This window comes from Ostrea edulis, chromosome 8 (assembly GCF_947568905.1).
Source record: "Ostrea edulis chromosome 8, xbOstEdul1.1, whole genome shotgun sequence".
Taxonomy (NCBI): domain Eukaryota; kingdom Metazoa; phylum Mollusca; class Bivalvia; order Ostreida; family Ostreidae; genus Ostrea; species Ostrea edulis.
The window spans coordinates 27,197,564-27,218,714 of record NC_079171.1 but is presented as its reverse complement, the minus strand read 5'-3'; the positions used below and the strand labels follow the sequence as shown (position 1 = coordinate 27,218,714).

At 36.9% G+C, this 21,151-nt stretch overlaps 2 protein-coding genes and 1 pseudogene across 2 annotated transcripts; 1 reads left to right on the top strand and 2 right to left on the bottom strand.

Annotated features, from left to right (window-relative positions):
* Positions 1-8,940: 8,940 nt before the first annotated feature.
* Positions 8,941-11,434, bottom strand: LOC125663014 (uncharacterized; annotated as a pseudogene).
* A 1,912-nt stretch (positions 11,435-13,346) lies between these two features.
* Positions 13,347-15,714, top strand: LOC130049650 (ATP-dependent DNA helicase RecQ-like). The gene is made up of 3 exons (XM_056147529.1): positions 13,347-13,638; positions 14,225-14,384; positions 14,811-15,714. The coding sequence occupies exons 1-3, from the start codon at positions 13,347-13,349 to the stop codon at positions 15,712-15,714; spliced, it is 1,356 nt and encodes a 451-aa protein (XP_056003504.1).
* An 831-nt stretch (positions 15,715-16,545) lies between these two features.
* Positions 16,546-20,861, bottom strand: LOC125649941 (uncharacterized). The gene is made up of 2 exons (XM_056147281.1): positions 19,894-20,861; positions 16,546-17,776 (listed from the first exon to the last, which is right to left on the bottom strand). Exons 1-2 carry the CDS (start codon positions 20,056-20,058, stop codon positions 17,216-17,218), a joined length of 726 nt encoding a protein of 241 aa, XP_056003256.1. The 5' UTR covers positions 20,059-20,861; the 3' UTR covers positions 16,546-17,215.
* Positions 20,862-21,151: the final 290 nt, after the last annotated feature.

The following is a 21,151-nucleotide window of genomic DNA, read 5'->3' as shown; positions in this document are numbered from 1 at the left end:
TGATCCCACCTCTGGTGTGTCCAGGGGTCCGTGTTGGCCCAACTATCTATTTTGTATTGCTTGTAGGAGTTATGAGATTGATCACTGTTCGTTATCTTCACCTTGCATTGAAGATATGAGTTGGAGTGATCTTCCAAGTACTCAAAATTCAAACTCGAATGACAACTATCTTGTGGATCAAGGAGACTGTGATGCAGCAAATGATTTTCATGACATTGAGATTCTTCATTTCACGGAGAGCATTCACTAATAATGGACACCAGTGTCACTAAATCGAATGACTTTTACGATAATGGTGATTTCAGTTTTCGCGAGATTGAAAATATATCTTTGGATGATGATTTGCATACCGTGGACGATCTCATACGGAATCAAGTCGGCGAGGGGCAAAATGACTATAACATTCAGATTATAAAAGAAAAGACCCTTAAAAAATGAAGGCCGTTGACGTCAATTACCAGCTGACGTTCAACAATAAGTTTTTCCGCGAAAAAAAAGAAAATGAATGACGTCAAAGCTACTCTTCAGGACGCATACGAGAAAATGATTGATCGGGTTAAAAAAGACCTTCATCCCGGGCACATCATGAGAGTTGCCATTTACAACGCAAATCTTGACATGCCAATATATGTTCCATGTCGGCCCATGGAAGAGATGGATGCTGAGGCCATAATGGAAAGCACAGAGAATATGCTAAATAGCAACAAGAGGTACTGTGAGCAATGCTCACTAACAATACCCCCCGCTTACCCCAATCTCCCAAAGGGTGTAGGTAATAGGTAAAACTTCAGTATTATGATCCAAAAGGTATCTAGAAACACAGCATCTCCATGCGATGAAAAAAGCCATTAAAGAATTTAAATGGAAACCATATTGCTACTTCGATGTCCAGTGTGCATGACCTTTGACCTTTTGACCCCAAAATTGATAGGGAACATCTTCATCCCATGGGTTGTCCATATGTATGATATGGTGACTGTAGGTGGAAAGGATAACACTTTAGAGCCCGGAAACCATATTGCTACTTCAATGTCGTGTGCATTTGACCCCAAAATTGATAGGGAACATCTTCATCCCATGGGTAGTCCATATGTATGATATGGTGACTGTAGGTGGAAAGGATAACGCTTTAGAGCCCGGAAACCATATTGCTACTTCGATGTCCAGTGCGATTGACCTTTGACCTTTTGACCCCAAAATCGATAGGGAACATCTTCATCCCATGGGTAGTCCATATGTATGATATGGTGACTGTAGGTGGAAAGGATAACGCTTTAGAGCCCGGAAACCATATTACTACTTCGATGTCCAGTGCGCTTGACCTTTGACCCCAAAATCGATAGGGAACATCTTCATCCCATGGGTAGTCCATATGTATGATATGGTGACTGTAGGTGGAAAGGATAACGCTTTAGAGCCCGGAAACCATATTGCTACTTCGATGTCCAGTGCGATTGACCTTTGACCTTTTGACCCCAAAATCGATAGGGAACATCTTCATCCCATGGGTAGTCCATATGTATGATATGGTGACTGTAGGTGGAAAGGATAACGCTTTAGAGCCCGGAAACCATATTACTACTTCGATGTCCAGTGCGCTTGACCTTTGACCCCAAAATCGATAGGGAACATCTTCATCCCATGGGTAGTCCATATGTATGATATGGTGACTGTAGGTGGAAAGGATAACGCTTTAGAGCCCGGAAACCATATTACTACTTCGATGTCCAGTGCGCTTGACCTTTGACCCCAAAATCGACAGGGAACATCTTCATCCCATGGGTAGTCCATATATATGATATGGTGACGGTAGGTGGAAAGGATAATGCTTTAGAGTCCGGAAACCATTGCGTCTACAGACGGACGGACGGACAGACAGACAGACGGACAACCTGATTCCAGTATATCCCCCCCCCCCCCCCAACTTGTTGCGGGGGATATAACGAGGATATTCCGTTCGATTCCACATGTCACATAGACATCGGTGCCATAAAATACCCAAGAGGCGGTAAAGGCATGAAGATGACTACCACCCATGTTTCCGTGGTCAAAAAATCGTCAATCGTGAATATAAAAAAATCTGATAATTCTTGTCTGGTTAGAGCCGTCCTGGTAGCTTTTAGCAGTACATGCAAAACGAGCACAGACGACTACAAGAAAACAAAAGTATTGCACCCCAACCTGTCCCCAGTCGAAATTCTGATACAGTTTGTAAAATGCCCTACCTGGTACTGGAAGCAGACAGGCAACAACGTTCAAAGAAAACAAAACAATCTCACCACAGATGTTTGTCACTCCCTTGGCTTAGTCGATGACCAACCCTTAACTTATGCGGTTATTCCGCGCTTAGAGGATTATTTCAATGTAAATATCTACGTTGTAATCTCTGCTCTTGGAAACAATTTTTCATACATCAGTCCAAACCACGACCAGGAGAGAAAACAAATATTTTTATATCACGTGGAGACGGAATCTGGGCATTTTCACGCAATAACCAATATCTGTGGGTTTTTTAATGGTTCCTATTTCTGCACGTGGTGTCTAAAACCATATGATCACAAAGAGAGACACCAATGTAGAAATCACTGTAGTGTCTGTTTATCAGATAACTGTTATTCAACAGACACGTGACTGCCAGGATTGTCACAGAATTTGTAGGTCTATGGAGTGTTACGAAAGACACAAAACTCGTACCAAACATGGCACCATACCATGTGAGTTGATTTATAAATGCCCGACCTGTCAAAAAAACGTAAAGCGGTGGGAAATGAAACCAGAGGATCACAAGTGTGGATACTTCACCTGCAAATCTTGTCTGCAGTACGTCGATTCGAATCATCTCTGTTACACACGAAGTTACCATTGCTCTTCCGATAATGAAACGCGACGTTACATTTTTGCTGACATAGAAACGTCGCAGAAGGACGAAATAGTACAGTGTGAATTGGGATACGCGCCGCGTTTGGACGAAAATTGTGATCGATGTCGACAGGAAGAAACTATTTGTTCCATTTGTCGTACATGTCAGCATTGTCTTAAGCGGCACTGTGGAAAATCGAGGCATTCTGTCGTCCTAGCCGTCTGTCAGACCACCTGTGCAAAGTGTGAGGATTGTGATGTCACTCCAGAGAGTACATGCGAGGTGTGTAGAGATCGATGTGACAACTGCACAAAAAGAGATAAACCAACGAAGCAATACCTCTATCCCCCCTGTGTCGGAAAGTGTGGATTCCGAGAACACGTGTTCAGGACTTTGTATGACCTTGGCTCCTGGATATTCAGCGAAAACCATAGAGGATATACGGTTATGTTTCATAACTTGTCATACGATGGACAATTTTTACTACAGTACCTACTCTCACAAGCAATGCGTCCTTCGTTTGTCATTTACAGGGGAAGCAAAATTCAGATGTTTAATGTGAATATGTTACAGATTAGAGTGATTGATTCGTTCAATTTTTTACCCATGACCTTGTCCAAACTACCTTCCGCATTTCAACTGGAATCCTTAGCCAAGGGATACTTTCCGCATTTTTTCACGTGTCGGGAAAATCTAAGTTACGTTGGTCCGTATCCTCCGCCCGAAACGTACGGACCCGATGGCATGTCCATAGAAGGTCGAGAGAAATTCTACAAATGGTATCAAGAGAAAATTGTCAGCGGCGAAATATTTGATTTTAATAACGAAACGATCAAGTATTGTCGAAGCGATGTCGACATTCTGAGGCGAACATGTCTGAAATTCAAACGACTCCTGTACCATAGCTTCTCTTTGCATGAATGTTTACAAAAAGAAATTCCTTGAAGAGCGTTGGCAATTTCTTATCAAGAACGACGAACAGGAGACCTGGTTCGAAGCTAGAAAACGGAACGGAAAAACAACGGTCCACTACAACAATCAGTGGATAACCTTGGGCGAATTCTAAGCAACCCATCCCGTGATTACCGAGGAAGTCTTTGTCAAGTCGCCCATTGCACAGCCACCGGAAAAAGGATATCATTGCCAAGTACCATTCAGCAAAAAGTCGATCGCGTGGCTTCAATTGCTAATGCACCGTGCTCGAGTAAAAGGTCACTATTTGAATATTTACCATGCCCTCAATGGAAGAGGAGAGTACCAAGTTCCAGAAACGCATTATCGAGTCGATGGATACGTGGAGCCGACTAGTGAATACCCCACTGGAATTGCTTATGAATTCCATGGATGTCTCTATCACGGGTGTCCCATTTGCTACAAAAACGGTGATAGCATTCTCCTACCCAACTCCAATTACTCGGATTCAGAGTTGTTTTTAAGAACACAACGAAAAGAAAGGAAATTGAAATCACTGGGTATGAAGCTCGTCGTCATTTGGGAACATGAGTACGACAAATTGATTCGGGAGGACCCGGATGCTGAAGCTTTTGTAGAAAATATACATCTAGTAGAACAACTCAATCCCCGCGACAGTTTGATGGGCGGACGCACAAACGGCTGTGTACTGTATAAGAGAGCAACACAAGGTACCAAAATTAAATAACAGTAGGTCTATGTATTGACAAAGTATATAAAAAAAATGACCAGTCTGAATCTTGGTTTTTGTAAATTTTAATTCCATGTATTTTATATTATTATAGTTGTGCAATAAGCATTCACACGACAACGGATAGTGTGTCCTTAAATGACAACTCGTGAGTCATGAACGAAATTGGGGGGGGGGGGGGATTCTAGGGTGCGATTCACATATTTGTGTAGGTGTCAAGTTTTATTAATTTTTACACTTTTTGGAGTCAGGATCAACTCAGACCGCTGCCTGAACCTACCGATCACATACTTTATCTAGGTCACGATAATCATTTCTGTCTGCAATATTTAAGCACCAGAACAATATATTACATTATACTATGACCACACAATATTAGTGTATCTGTCGTTAAGAGCTATAAAGATACCCTTATGTTGATATCCAACACAGTTAACTCAATCCCAACCAGACGTCAATATTATCATTTTGAATCTATGAAGGTTTGCGTTAATACAACACATACAGAGAGAGAGAGAGAGAGAGAGAGAGAGAGAGAGAGAGAGAGAGAGAGAGCATTGTTTACAAAATAAAAGGAAAAATGTGTCAATTAATAAAAAAAAAAAATACCAGGACAAATGTTTGTAGAGTCAGAGTGAACATATTTCATCGCATCCGTGCGTGTCCCATTGCATGCGGGTAAAAACTCCAAAACGGATGGTCATGTGACACGGTTTAGTGCACGAGACAAATTAGGAGAGGAGGACACATTGGTTTGATACTTGGGTAATGATGAGGAGCGAGATCCTACTAGTAGTTCTTGTTTGCATACTTTTGCAAAATGCAAATACTGCAATCATAAAATGCGGGATATGTACACGTTCAGGAGGCGTTGTATGTGGTCAACGGGTAATAGGTCCACCCGAAATGAAGATTCTGACAACGTTCAACGGGGAGCGTTTCTATGGTAAGTTCTGACTAGTTGTTGTAATATGCGATATGATTTTTCAGCCCTCTTTTAATATATTATGTAGACTGTAAAAGTCTTGTCAAGCGTCCCATTAACGTAAATTTTTTTAAAATTTTTAACTAAAGCATATATCCTCGGTATTAGTGCACCGAGGGCGTCTGTTTTTAGTAGAGGGCAAACAAACAACTTATAAAAGATGGCCTAATGGTAAATTGAATTTCTAAAAAAAAATTACCTCAGTTTTTTTTTGGGGGGGGGGGGTTGCAGCAAGTGCAGTTCAACAGTTTCAGAGTACAGAACGTGATGCTACAGAGGTTGTGGCCCGATGCTTGAAATACGCGTCAAACAGGTGGCCAGAAAAAAAAGATCAGGATTGAACCGAAAACTGATATCTTAATGAAATTTTAATGTGTATGCCTAAAAAAGAAATTGAGAGTGTAATAAAAGAAACAACATGTGTTTGTGAAACACAAGTGACCCCGATAATGGCCAAGGTCACAAGGGCAAATATCTTGGTACCAGTAGAAAGATCTTGTCAAAAGAAGTGCGCATGTACAATATGAAAGCTCTAATATTTACCATCTAGAAGTTATGACCAATGTAAAAAAAAAATTAAAAGTAGGTCAAATGTCAAGGTCAAAAGGTTCAATACCAACGGAAAGGTCTTGTAACAAGGAATACTCATGTTAAATATCAAAGCTCTATCACTTACTGTTCAAAAGTTATTAGTAAGGTTAAAGTTTTCAAAAAATAGGTCAAACTCCAAGGTCAACGTCACGGGGTCAAAAATGTTGGTACCCACGGAAAGGTCTTGTAACAAGGAATACTCATATTAAATATCAAAGCTCTATCACTTATTGTTTAAAAGTTATTAGCAAGGTTAAAAAAGTTATTAGCAAGGTTAAAGTTTTCAAAAAAATAGGTCAAACTCCAAGGTCAAGGGGTCAAAAATGTTGGTACCCACGGAAAGGTCTGGTCATAAGGAATATCAAACCTCTATCACTTATTGTTCAAAAGTTATTAGGAAGGTTAAAGTTTCAGACAGAATGACAGACAGGACAAAAACAATATACCCCCCGATCTTCGATCTCGGGGGCATAAAAAGCCAACTTAAAAACAGCTCAGTTTTCTTGTTATTTATGCAACCACCTTTTGATTTACTGAAGTTGAAAAACTGACGTTGGTTAGACGTAAAAAATTAGACGTCTATATGACGTTGAAATCTGACGTTGTGTAGACATCAGAAAAAGACGTCTAAAAGCTTTCATTTTCAACTAAAATTCAACGTTAATCTGACGTCAGAAACTGACGTCAATGCAACGTACGTCAATCCAACTAATTTTGCCTGCTGGGATTGTATGGTCTTTGATTTGTAAAATCTTGTATTTATTATACTTTAATTTCAGGTTTTATTATATACGATTGTGAACTAATAAATTGAAATACTTAATTGCTTTAGCACGGATTACATATATCACATTGTTCTTTGATTTTTTAAAAATGGTTCGTTAGTAATATTTGCCTTGTTTGATTGGACAGTGTCTTATTCATTTAGGTAAGATAGAAGTTGTGTATGAAGAAATTTCAAGTATTTACCTTGTAGAAGACGGGAGGTTCTCAGTATTGAAAATTGATTTATCCCCGACGTCCATGATTTTTGCCTCGTTTGATCCGACGGTAACGCATGTACACCTGTGTTACTATTGATACGGCAGGTATAGGTAACGATTAGTACCCAGTACCCCGATGTTTTGCAATACAGACCACTCATTCGATGAGGCACCTGTGGGTTTTTCCCTTTTGTATCTCGTTCAATGATATTAAAAATGGAAATCAGTGTGATAATATATATATCTAATAGCAATATTAATAGTACAAGTTTAGAAATTGCTAATTATGGCAGTGTACTAAACACGATTCGTATTTTATATCACAATTGGATATATCCCGGGATTTTCCTTGCCGACTGTTGACATTTTAGTTTTTAGGTGTAATTGCCATCATCTAACAACACGTACGGTGATTGATTCACGGGGGATGTTCCTATACTTAGAATATGAAATGTAATAATTGTGACAATTTTGCTTTTCACGGATCTTAAGATATCAGATTTCCAGCTCTTAAGTTTATATAATATGTCTATTATATATTTATTTACTTCAAAAGTCATTTTGAAAACATTTAATGTGAATATTTTGATATTACAAATGTTTACCTTTCACTTCTTTAAGTAATTCATTAAACCCGTCATATTGCCAGTCATTCCAAGCGTAATCTGTATTCTATAATTCTGTTGGCTAAGAGACTAAGTCCTGACTAATCAGATTAGGCATTTATTTTTGGTATTTTATTGGCTTGCTTTGCCTATAAATAGAGCTACCCAGAAGAGTGAAATTCACTCTGCTAGGGGTCAAGAACGTTAAGGTTTGTGCCTTTAAGAACTTCATGTTCGATAGCAAAGTTTAGAGTTTGAAAGTTAGGAATATAGTTACCTATAGAATTAGATATCATTTTTGAGTTATATATTTACACTTAGGCTATCCCCGTGTTTATTAATTGGTCTACATTCTTGGGTGTATGGAAGCTCGTTAGCGCAATAATTACATATTTTTGATAAAGTCACATTTCTCCCATATTTAAAGTTTTACAATATAATTTATTTTTCATATATCTTGTTACTAAATTATATTGGATAATTCCAGTTGTAATATATATATTTTTTGGAAAACATTTGTTATCAACTAGTCTAAAATCATACTTACTTTTGTCATAATAAATTCATAAACTTTACAAATCTTTTCATTTCCAAAACAAGGTGATGATCATAATCTGGGAATCACTAAAGAACCTGGCCATGGGTATACATTTCAACCAGTGTGATTTACATTTTCAATAATTTAATAAGTCCTTCCGATCCCAAGTACTATCCATAGTCAATTAAATAGATACAGAAAGATTATATCTTGTACTTTGGGAAAGGTTTGGCTTATTCTAGTCCCTGGAGTTACACTGGTTCCCGTTACATAATATTTACTGTCGTGACCTTGAAGTAAGTTTCTCAATTTTTTTTTTACAGGCCATTGCTGTTAAAATTTCAAGTCATCAAACATGTTTCACGATTGAAATCAATCAGGCCCTGTCCTGTTATTTCACTGGCTCGATGTGTGCTTAGCTTCATGTCGTTTAGACATAACATGGTCAAATCGTCGGTGGAATATATTACGTATGGCACCCACACCATTTCACGCAAGTTGTGGTTGCAATTTTGTTGCGATATGAAATAAAAGTAAAACTAAAGTTTAAATTGATATCGGACATTTGGTCCGGATTGATAGGAAGTAACCATCAGACTGATCAAATTTTTACCAGACTTTTCTGACGAACCTTGGCAAACACTGAAATCATTCCTATTACACCACTACAATCAAGAAAAATTATTCTTTACAACTCCAGTTCCCCTTGTCATCACATGAGGGATTACTTACCCGAGTTGGCAAATAAAAAAGGGTTTTCCTCTTTTATTCCAGAATTCATTCTTGTTACTGGATTCGCCAGATATTCCATGGCAGGGATGACCTCCTTGGGTATAATAACAGGAACACGAGTTCCATTCTGTAACAGCAAAATGTTCAAATTCAAAAGACATGATAGGAATAATTTTAAAACAAAGGTCATTACATCGTCAACATCTATTACAGTAAAAAGAAAGGACCTTTTGAAGTACATTCCAAAATGATCCATGTCTTGAGATACCTATCAGAAATATCTTCCACTACTTTTAAGTGGTTGAAAATTAAAACTTTCTAACAAATTATCTATTAAAATAGCTTTTTTGTTGAAAAATCATTATTTGTTTCAAGCATGTGCCTAATATGCGTTAAATCAGATGAAATTTGCTCTAAGCCAATTTAGATTACCTTAAGTATGGTAAAGAACATCTGATAGAGGGGTAAATGACAGCACTATTTACAAATAAGGACAAACACTTTGAAATAGCAGAGTTTGGTAATGAATCGAGTTCAAAATGACTGAAATTGAAAGGTGATAAAATTAAAAAAACATAAAGAAGATACCAACTTTAACTTTTAAGTTTCTAGCAAAAATTAAGAATAATCAGTAACTCAAATATATGTCTCACCTTGCCCCTGATTTCAACTAATTCCTGAGTCTTTAGCATCTTTTTTTCAAGGGAGGACAACTGCTGCCTAAGGAGTCAGAAATACTTGTAGACCGTCTCCTGTAGTACTCCAGACTACATGAACAAAGCAAAAACAATTGCTTTAATGCTCTGTATGAAAATAACTAAAGAATTTCAAATTTCACTTGTATTCAATTTTTTCGTGCTTGAATTTCTAGATCCTATCAGCTTCGCACAAGAACAAAGTCCATTTATATCTTACCTCAAAGCTTCAAGTTCCCCTGGCCGCCTCCTGTTGTATAGCGACAGTCTTGACTGTACAAGCATAACCACTTTTCGGAATTTCGTATTGTCCGCTAAAGCAGGATCCAGCTTACTTTCAAGTTTCTGGACTTCTGTTACCAAGTAAGTGGCAAGTTTGGCAATATCTTCTGGGTCTGGAAGTGGTTTCTTTTTGTTGAAATTTCTCTCAACCAGTGTTGCTCGTGATATTCTGTTGACCCTTGTGCTCCATTCCATCTTCAGTAACTGAATAAAATCAGTGGCCTCTTGTCTCCCTACTGTTGACTAATGCAAAATATCAATCTCTACCCAGAGTTATCGTTCCTTACACTCACTTACACCTCTGTAAACGTCTCAAGGGTTTTACAAGATTTTTGTAAAATGGCTCAAATAAAGTACGGTTTTGAATTCAGTTACAAAAATATACGTAAATAAATAAATATTGAGCAGATGTCAAGTCTTTTTGTGACACAAGAAGCATTGATTTGGGCTGAAACGTAGATATTGGGTAGTTCTATTGCACCAGGCCTATAGATAGGTACATGAAGAATATATAGTAATGGAAAAAGTTGCTTGTCCTACATTTTCCAAATATTTTATAAAATAGTTTTTAGTTTTATTAGCAGTAAAAAAGGTGAATTTACATGTGGAATAACATTACTTATTTTGAGACGTTAACAGAGGTGTAAGTGGTTACAGACTACTAATTTTACCCCTATTTCATTGACCACGCAAGTAGTGCCTGTTTATAAATAGAGGTTTTTTCTTAAAAATTCTTGGGGATGTATGTGGGATGGATTTGTGTTATTATAGGGCATAGATGGAAAGAAGAGGGTCTGAAAAAAATTAAAAACTTATAATAATGGGAAATTTTGCTCTTAAATGTGTAGTAGGAAGGGTGTAAATAGGCCATTGTTTACCTGCTTCTCAAAGGGAAAGGGAAATATGCAGGGTAGGGGTTACTTGCGATGTCATAACAGGACTTGTGTGCGGTGGATTTTCCTGTGATTCACAAATATTTTTGGACTTGAATTGCTCTAAGTCTGTACCAAGTTTCAGGTAAGTTGAGGCGGTGGAATTTTTTATATCAATTTCTATGTTATAAAGGAATGTATAGCAAAATATATTTTCTTATAAACATGGGTCAATGAATACTTATTACGTATAGAAAATGATCTTCGTTTAGCCAGGTAGGGGTTTTAGGAAAGCTGTTACGTGTAAAGTTTGTCTCGCTTGTTCATGAAATATTATACGATCGATATAATTAGCCCACTACGTGTTGTGAAATGACAGTTCGTACGTAATATTGTCGATGGTAGAAATTGCATTTGCCTGGATTTTGTGAGTTTCAAGATTACTGATTTCAATACTTTTCATATAATATCTCTTTTGATAAAGGACATCAGAATTTCAATCGCTAAGCGCACTAATACACCTAACACTTGTAATGTATACGTCATGATACATGTAGGAGGTATATTGACCTTCCACAATGGTAAGATGTTGTCTACACATGACCAAGATAATGACGGCAACATACATTGTCCTGAACAATAACAGGGCCAAGGTTAATTAGATGAGCATGTGGCCTTCTTTTACTGTCTCAAACTTTTAATGTCATGGACTCGCAATTTTGCACACCTGAAGTTTACATAGTAAAGTGAATGTGAAAGAGTTGGCACAACCTGACTGAAATACTTAACATTAAATGGCATAAGAAAGTACACCATGGCTGAATCTTAGAAATGGGTAAAATGTTAACAAGTACACGAAGGACAGCGTCGGCATGTTACCTAACAGGATTCCTACCAAATCAGGACAGACAAAGCAATCTAGATTATATTCCTTCAATTTTGTTCCTGTACAGTCAGACATTGAAGTCTCACTGTTGCCAATTGGTATTGTCTTTGTTCCAACTAAACAATCCACCTTTTTCTGTATCTTCTGAACAGGAAAAGACAACTGCAGGACTGTTCTGTGTGTTGCCTGAGGTGGTTCCGCTGCCTGGACAGTTGTTGTAGTCGAAGGTGGTTCCGCTGCCTGGTCAGTTGCTGTAGTCGGAGGTGGTTCCGCTGCCTGGACAGTTGCTGAAGTCGAAGGTGGTTCCGCTGCCTGGTCAGTTGCTGTAGTCGAAGGTGGTTCAGTGGCTGAAACATTTCAATGACCAATGAGTTGAACTGATATCAATACTTAGTGACGTCTCAGACAGATCTTCTATTTTCTCAGAAGCAAGTTTTTGGGTGACTGACAGATGACTGAATTGAAGATGTATGTTTGCCTTTTTGATTTTAAATAAAAGGGATAGGAAATAAACTTTGATAGTTCTTCAATGGTTGTATAGTTAAATTGATCATCAACATTAGGCAAACATCTGACTTCGAATAACTGACCTTGTAACATTGCATTGCTCTTCGGTCATGGCATTCTTGGAAATAGTGATACATTTCTTCATTTTGGTTCATCCTTCCTCCCAGAGTCTGAATTTCCTTGCGAAGTCCGTGATCTTTAATATGATCACACTTGACTGCTAAAGTGGAGTTGAGGATGGTGGTAACAACATTCCTGTGCTGTGGTATAATTTGAACGTATATTGTAACTTGACCCACTCAAGTTCTTAATGATATAAACAGCACATTCTAATGTCATTTGGTACACTTGATGGTATTGGATTGTAGGGTTACAGTGCTTGTACAAGTCTTTAAAAAGTATTAATGTTGGTGGTAAATACCTGCAATGTACAGATTCTCAAAAGAGTCTTCATCAAATTAGATGTTGGTGTATCTGCAACATCCCTGATACTGGGGTTTATAATTTCCTTACTATATGGAATAAGGACATGTTTGATGTAGTTGAGGACTGCTTCCATTAAATCGTAGCGACTTGCAGAATTTAGGAACTACAATACAAAATAATTTAATATAATAATCTAATATAAAACTAGAACTGTCGTTTCGGGACTAATACCCCCGCGGACACTATATAATGAATAAAAAAACCTCCTCAGATCACACCATAAGTTGTGTAATATCATATTTCATACAAATAAGCCATTCCAGTGCCTTCTTGATGAATGATGTCACTATCAGCTCATTGTCTACAAATCTCTCCTCTAATTGGTTAATGACTGCCCAGTATCCTTTATCTCCTGTCATGTGACATTTGACCTATTTGTTAAATAAATGACATCGGTCATAACTTCATAGTTTTAAATATTAGAGCTTTCATATTGCACATGATCATTTATGTTCCAAATAATTCCAATCTAATTAAAATCAGACCTTCTCTAACCGTTACACTGGAGAAGGATCTGACAGCATTGCGTTTAAGGTCATGTTATTGACCCTAGTCTCATGAATAATTCATCAAACATTTGACCAATCACAATAGCTTGACAAAACACCCAAGGACCAATCAGAAATCGTTTTACGATAGCGTCTTCGGACTTTAAAAAAAAATGGCGATGGAGGAGAAAATAAAATTGTGTTTAAACGAATTTCAAATACCTGCGTTAAAAGAGGAACAAAGGAAGATTTTAGATGCATTGTTGGAAAAGAGAGACTGCTTGGCAATTTTACCGACGGGATTCGGAAAATCACTGCCGTACCAACTCCTCGTTCCTTTGAGAAGATGCATAAGTCCAGATGCCGACACACCGAACGTGCTCGTCTGTGCACCTCTAATCGCACTGATGGAAGATCAAGTTGAACGATTAAAGCGTATCAAAGGAGTAAGGGCCTTTATAGCAGGTAAATGCCAAAATGGTATACATTTATTTGATAATGTTTAAAGGAGAGACCCCACTTAACTTTCGATTTAATACGTATTAAGCCGGTACTCGAACCCCCAACTGTCTTTTTAATAGATACCAATGAATTGCTACTTCACTGTGACGGTTACAGTTATATAGATTTAATACTCAACAGCTTAAATGTAATTTAATTATTATGTATGCAAGACAAGTCAGTGCATTTATAATTCAAAATAGAATTCATGTATACATGTTGTTTACACTTTTTATCTTCTGATCATAATGCATTATCATAAATTTAAAAAATGTTTTGTTAACCCCCTGCTGATGCCTGTCCTCTGAATTGAATTGTTGAATATAATACAGATGTGTGCATAACTGCATGTGCACAGATTCATCAACTTGTAAATATTTTACTCGTTGATGCATCATTCATTTGTTTAAGAATGTAGTAATTGGGCAAATGCACTCACAGTATCAAAAAGACCTAAAACATTTAAAAAAATTAACATGTTAATGCCATAAATGTACATACACCAAATTTAAAAAAAAAAATAAAGTAAAAGAATTTCTCGTCTTTCTAGGCAAGAGTATTGACTGTGATGATGAGGTGAAGAAAGGGCAGTTTGACTACCTGTTTGGTTCCCCAGAGCTATTAGTAGGAAGCAGTGAATGGAGATCATACATACATGGATTCAACATTCAGACCATAGTCATCGATGAATTCCACACCATTGCTACATGGTATATTGTCAATAGTTATTGTTGTATTTTAATTTTCATGTATTTGTCAGGTTTGTGGACTTCAACCTTGCATATGTAATGTACACAATATATATATATCATTATGATAATTACAGTTTATAGTATATGTATATAGTCTTAGATCATAGAAGTTTGTCAGGTTTCCAGTACATTTTACATAACTAGCTTTACAATTATCAATCATTGTCACGAGGGGTCAAAATGTAGAATAATGTGATGTTTGACTACATGTACTTTGTTACCTATTAATGGGGCATTGTTGTTCCACAAACACAATGTTATTAAGTGCAAGAAATGCCTATTTGGTGCAATATTCGAATTAGTGCCTGTTCCTTGTTTGATAATGGATGAATAGAGATTTTCACAATTTTTTTTTTTAGTGGTTTATTTTATTTCTATTTTCAGGGGTGAAAAAGAAAAAGAGGATAAGGAAGCATTCAGAAAATGGTTTGGATGTGTTGGAGAACTCAGGTCATTGCTTCCAGAGGCTTCTGTGCTTGCCCTTAGTGCAACATGTACCAACAAAATAAAGAAAAGAGTGCTGAAAGTCCTGTCTTTGAAAGCAGGATTGTTGACAATTCAGATTTCGCCAAATAAACCAAACATAAAACTATGTGTTGAAAAAGTGCCACATGAAACAGACAAAGCATTCTCATGGATTGTCGATTCCATATTGGATGGGTCACTACAAAGGACGTTACTGTACTGCACCTCAATAAACGACTGTTCAAAGATATATTCCTATCTTACTTCAGAACTGCAAGCATTAGGATTCATGAAGTACATTGAGATGTACCATTCAGAAACACCTGATGACAAGAAACAAACAATTATTGAGGCACTTCAACAGGAAAACTCTCAGTTAAAGCTCATTATTGCTACAAATGCCCTTGGGATGGGAATTGACATACGGAAGTGTCATGGAGTCATTATATATGGTGCTGCAAAAAGTGTGCTTGATATGGTGCAAGAGATTGGAAGAGTTGGCAGAGATGGCCATCCATCAGTAGCCTTGTTCTTATACCATGGCTATCATCTCAGTAAAGCAAGTGAGGATGTCAAAGGATTTCTTAAGGAGCAAAAATGCCACAGGTTAACATTAATGGGCAATTTCTTGAATGACGAAGACCTTAAAAAGCTTGAACTAGAAGAAGTTGGAAGACATACATGCTGTGCCATTTGCCATGCATTGTGCAAATGTGAAAAATGTACATACACTGACTTAGAGCGTGCATTCGGTTATTCAAATTCACATGAAAGGCAAACTCAAAGTGAAAGTGACACTCATTCAGAATCTGATGCTGACTGAACTTTGACAATGAACACCAATATTTTAAAGGTGAATTTGTTTTTGAATGCTCAATATGGTCAACTCAAGAAGCTTTGCCCATGAAGTTCCTATACTTTTTGTCCACAGAATGTAAACTTTAAGACAGATAACATATCATCATTGTAAAACTAGCAATATGAAAAAATGATACTTCCACAATGAATTTTGTACATTTATTGTAAAAAAGAAATATGCGTGTTTGTATGCCTTTACGTTGCTTAACAGCATTCTATGTTATTAGTGACAGTGCTTGTATATTTCTTTGGTATAAAATGTAAAAAAAAATTTTTTTTTATATGAATGTGATATATCAGTGGTCACTTCATTGTTAAGCAACTTTTACACATAGAATTTCACTATCACTTAAAAGTGGTAGAGATCATGCCATTGAGCAATACATCCATTACTATAGAGCAGTCATGCAAGCCATTGCAAGGTCGCATTTGCTTTCATAGTGTGGAGTCATGAAACACCATGGGTGCATGTTTATTCAAAACCGAAACAAATGAGAAATTGTGACTTTGATGTGCTTTTTAAATAGTCCTGATTTGAGCTAATACACTAAGAAGTTACTTAATTATCAATTCAAGTTGCTTTCAACATATGGAAAAGATAAATTCCAGCAAACTTTAAGCACATATCAGTAAGAGAAAATGAGCATCGTTTGTTGATTGTATCAATTAAATTATACAAAGAAAAGTTCATTATCATGATTTGATAATTATCTGTTTGATCTAAAACAAGCCTTATTTCAATCCAATTTGTCAATATACATGTACAGTGATTCAAGCAGTTCCGGATTCTTCGGGGGGGGAAATTCGATTACTTTCGTTTGGATGTACTTATCTCTCAGCTCTAAGATGAATCAAATACTCCTCCAATCACTTGCTAAACACACCAAAAGATTTTGTTGGAAACGATGAAATACATAGCCAAATTTCCGAAAATAAATTTCACAAATTTCAAGTAGTTTCGTATTTTTCAAGTAGTTCCGGTAATCGTCATTTCAATAAGGGGGTTGGTCTCAAAAATCATTATAAACGATAAGACAAGACAGTATATTGATCAGAATATCATAACAAGAATAGAGACACAGTTTGAACTTTTTTATTAACAAAATTGAAAACAAAATAAAATAGGCAGGTATAAAAATGTCCTATCTTGACTTTTAAAAAATGTAAAACATACAAACAAAGGGGGAAAAATATTTGGCACATCTTGGCAAAATGAAAAAAAAAATAATAATAAAAATATTAAATACAAAAACTAATTAGATTCAAAAACTAAGTAGTAGAACTATATAATGAAATACATGTAATATCATGTACAACACGTACCTTTATTTCACCACACTTATCACTTATATAAATCCTTTTCAAAAAAGGAGAAAATTGCAAAAAAATAGTGTCTTGATATAAGGAAAGGGAAATTTCCCTAACTGCACCAATATAGCACCATGCAAAATGTAGGACCATGCAAGTTAAACTAATTGTAATCTTATGAACTCCCCCTCTGGCATATTAATTAGTGCCTGTCTCAACAAATTCATGACAAAGTCTTTGTGAATATGATAAATGTGGTAATTGCACGGTATCACAGTCCCTCCGCCACAATCTGTAGGAGCTGGCCATGGTGGAAAGCTAGGAGTAGGATCTCCAGTTGCCTCAGCAAATATATCTCCTTTCTCGTCAAGAATTTTTCGGAAGGAACTGGACAAACCCAAAGGAATATGACCTATCGGAAGACCAGCTACATCTTGAAGTAATAGACCTCTTTTAGCATCGGTAACAGTCTCATGAATTTCCCGACTAAAAGTGTCCAGTGGTGGAATCCAAATGAGGCATGCGTTAGGATCATGAGTGTTTGTGTACTCTCTGTCCACCGGGAGCATTGTATGGGGATCTGTATCAGGTGGTCTAATTTGGAACTTGTGATATCCCTTAATTACACAGTTCTCTAATAAAAAATGTTTTCGTACTGTAACACTTGACACATCACGTAAGGAATCAACAACTTCTGACCTTTCTTTGGGAGTCGGCCTCTGTAAAAAACAAACAAACAAAGGTCTTAATTTACCGTATTAATTACCTTACACTTTTCATATCAAATAATGATCTTTCAACTATATACATGTATAAATGACACACATAAATAAAAAACATACACTCAAGTCTTAGCATGATTTACTAGATACATTCAGGGCAGAAGAAAGGATCAGAATCGATATCTCCAATATCAGAGCCACAACAGTCAGAATGCAGCCAGTTCTGGCACTGATCGCACTGAACCCAGAGGGTTCCTGCTGCTATTTCTTGATCCTCATCCCAAGACATGTGACATCCTATGCAAAAGATTTTCTCATCTGTTTTCTCTGCTTTCTTTGTTGAAGATTTACTTGTTACTTGACTTGTTCTTTGTTTCCTTTGATTTGATGCCTTACTGCTACCTATAGGTAATAATTTCTTCATGAATATGACTTTTGCTTTTCTTTCTTTTTCTGCAAATGCTCTGATTTTTTCCAGATCTTTCAAAGCCATCAGTCGTAAGGACTCGGGGGAAGTTAAATTGTCTGGCAAGGTGGACTGAATAGAAATTCTTTTTCTTTTTTTGGATTCATCAGCATGAGGAAATGTTAACATGCCTTTCAACACTGGAGATATACTAGTGCTTTCACTGGTACTTGTGCTGCACTCTTCTGTGTTTAAAATCTGATTGTCACTGACGGCTGCTACAGAGGCAAGTAAATCCAGTCCTGATGGCACCTCCATGTTAGACTGCAAATCTCTAATTTTGGAAGCAGATGGACGGGATTTCTTGTGCAATTTTCGATAGGCATCAAAGCCTGGTGATTTCCCCTCTACATCATATCCCTCTCTAAGCCTTTATTCATACTTGTCTCGAACTGGTGTGGTTAAAACACTCTGAAAGGCCTCAAAAGCAATTTTCATCTTTTCTTCTTCATTTATGTCCTTTGTTCCTGAGATTTGTTCTTGTGTTGAAGACGTTCCCCCACTGGTTGTTGGTGAAGAGTCATCAGTTAACATACTTTCAAATGTCAATCCACTTTTTAACTGGTCTACTGTAATGATATTTCCATCAACAGGGTAAATTCCAGAAGATCTAAAGCTGTTTATCACAGTTAAGGGTTTGTAGAAAAGTAGAAACGCTTCTTTCAGTTTCTCAGCAAAGTTATCTTTTCCTATAGGAGTCCCTGGATTTTCACGAGTGTGTTTTCTTACAACTTGGTGCCATCGTGTTTTTAGAGGTCCAAACACACCTACGTCAAGGGGTTGCATAACGTGAGTTGCATTTGGCAAAAGACGATACAATTCTATTCCCTTCTGTTTGGCAAATTCAAATGTTTTCATATCAATGTGGCTACTGACACTGTCAAATAGAAGCACTATAGGTCGCTCACTGCCAGCAAAAGTGTTGAAATGTTCAAGAAAAACTTTGAAAGTAACATAATCCATCCATCCTTTTTTGGTATATGCAGCTGCACCTCCTTCAAGACCTGCTGACAAAGGATTATACCCTTTTGGTTTGGGTTCTGGGAAAACAATGAAGGGTGGTATCATTCGGCCATCAGCTGCTCCACAGAACATTACAGTAAATCTGTTTGCTGTGTCCACCCGAGAGATGTGGGACTTGGCCTTTCTTTGCTGGGCCAATTACTTTACCAGCTACACTGCCAACACTAAAACCTGTCTCGTCTGCATTCCATATTTGTCCCGGTTTGTCTACAAGTTCTTTCTCAATAAGGAAAGACTTAAATTTGGAATACCACTTGTCTGTTTTCTCCTTTGATAACTTTGCTCTGCATGTTTCGAGTGGGGTTTCTTTTCTAGGTTTTATCAAATGAGAATTTCTAGATAAAAACTTATAATACCAATCATAGCTGGGCCTATTATTTTTGAACGGTGTCTTTCTATTTTCTCTTTTCACCACGCTTTCCACAAAATCTAAAAATTCCCCAGGTTTCAAGCCAAAGCCTCTTTCAGCCATTTCACTAAGCCACTTTGCCATAGCTTCTTCCTCATCTGCAGTAAATACGGGTGGTGGTCCATTTCTGCTATCTATGTTAACCTCTCCAGAAAGTCTTCGGCTCAGAAACCCATAAGATATATTGTGTTCTTTAGCAGATTCTTTAACAGTTACCTTCTTTGTCTTGACATCATATAGCGCTCTCCGCACTCTTTGTCCTTTTGAGGGTGATTTAAGATATCTGCTTTTATATTTCTTGGTAATAACCTCTGCCACTTTTGCAGCTGGACTTGTTCTCTTCTGAGTTACAGTTAGTCTCCTCTTTTTCTTACTCCTCATTTTGTCGCTCACTCTTATACAATGTACCTGTGCTGAAAATATCGGATAAAATTTATACTACATGACATTATAATTAAAAAGGGTGTCAGCTTATAAAATTTTACTCTTTTCAATCATTCCTATTCTGACATCAAATACAATATTAAAACGAACTGTTGAGAGTAAACTTGTATTAGAGAAATATGAAACAAGAAAAAAAAGTTTCATGAAAAGGCAATATAAATCGCAGGTTTTTCAGCTTCTCAAACTACTTAGAAATTAATTATGTACATTCACAACTCTACTACACATATTCAAAACCTTAAAAATACACACAAACCGATTTTTAGTGTATAACTTATCTAATATTTAAAATACACTTTTGAGAAAGCCATTATGGGATGAACCCGGAACTACTTGAATTAAGACGTTGTGAATTATGCGTTTTAATTTGTAATTCGCAAACATTTCAATGAAAACAATAACTCATGAGGTAGACAACAACTATAGTCTCTCATTAAGCTTCGAGCCAAAATCATATGCCTTTTAAAAGTATATCGACTTACCTCCAACTTTCTCGACAACACGTGTTTTGGTCAATCAAAGTCACTCAAGCGCTTTGGGTAGTAAACAAAATAACCTGACAACGGAGAGAAAAACGGATGCTCGGAACTCGGTTTACCGTCATAAACATCTACAGTGAACACATTTGTATTCACACTAAAATTCGTGTAAAACAGAATTTTTTAATTATTTAATTCCATTGTTTTTATTTTTAAAAATCCGGAACTGCTTGAAATCCGAAACTGCTTGAATCACTGTACCAGTAGTTTGATACAAGTGATAAAAAGAGCTCATATTCTATAGCATCTGATAATACTTTTGACATTCCCAAAAGATAATACAATGCGATTCCACATAGAAATAATAGATGCCAAAATACTTGGGTCACTGTAAACATTTAATTGCAATTATGTACATGATATAGCCTGGCACAACACAAGATTTAACATGCTTACAATCATACAGGACATTACAGTTTTTAGCTCACATGCAGTTAATCTTAATTAAAGTGGAACTCGCACATGTTAATACAAGTTTATTACTCATCTGG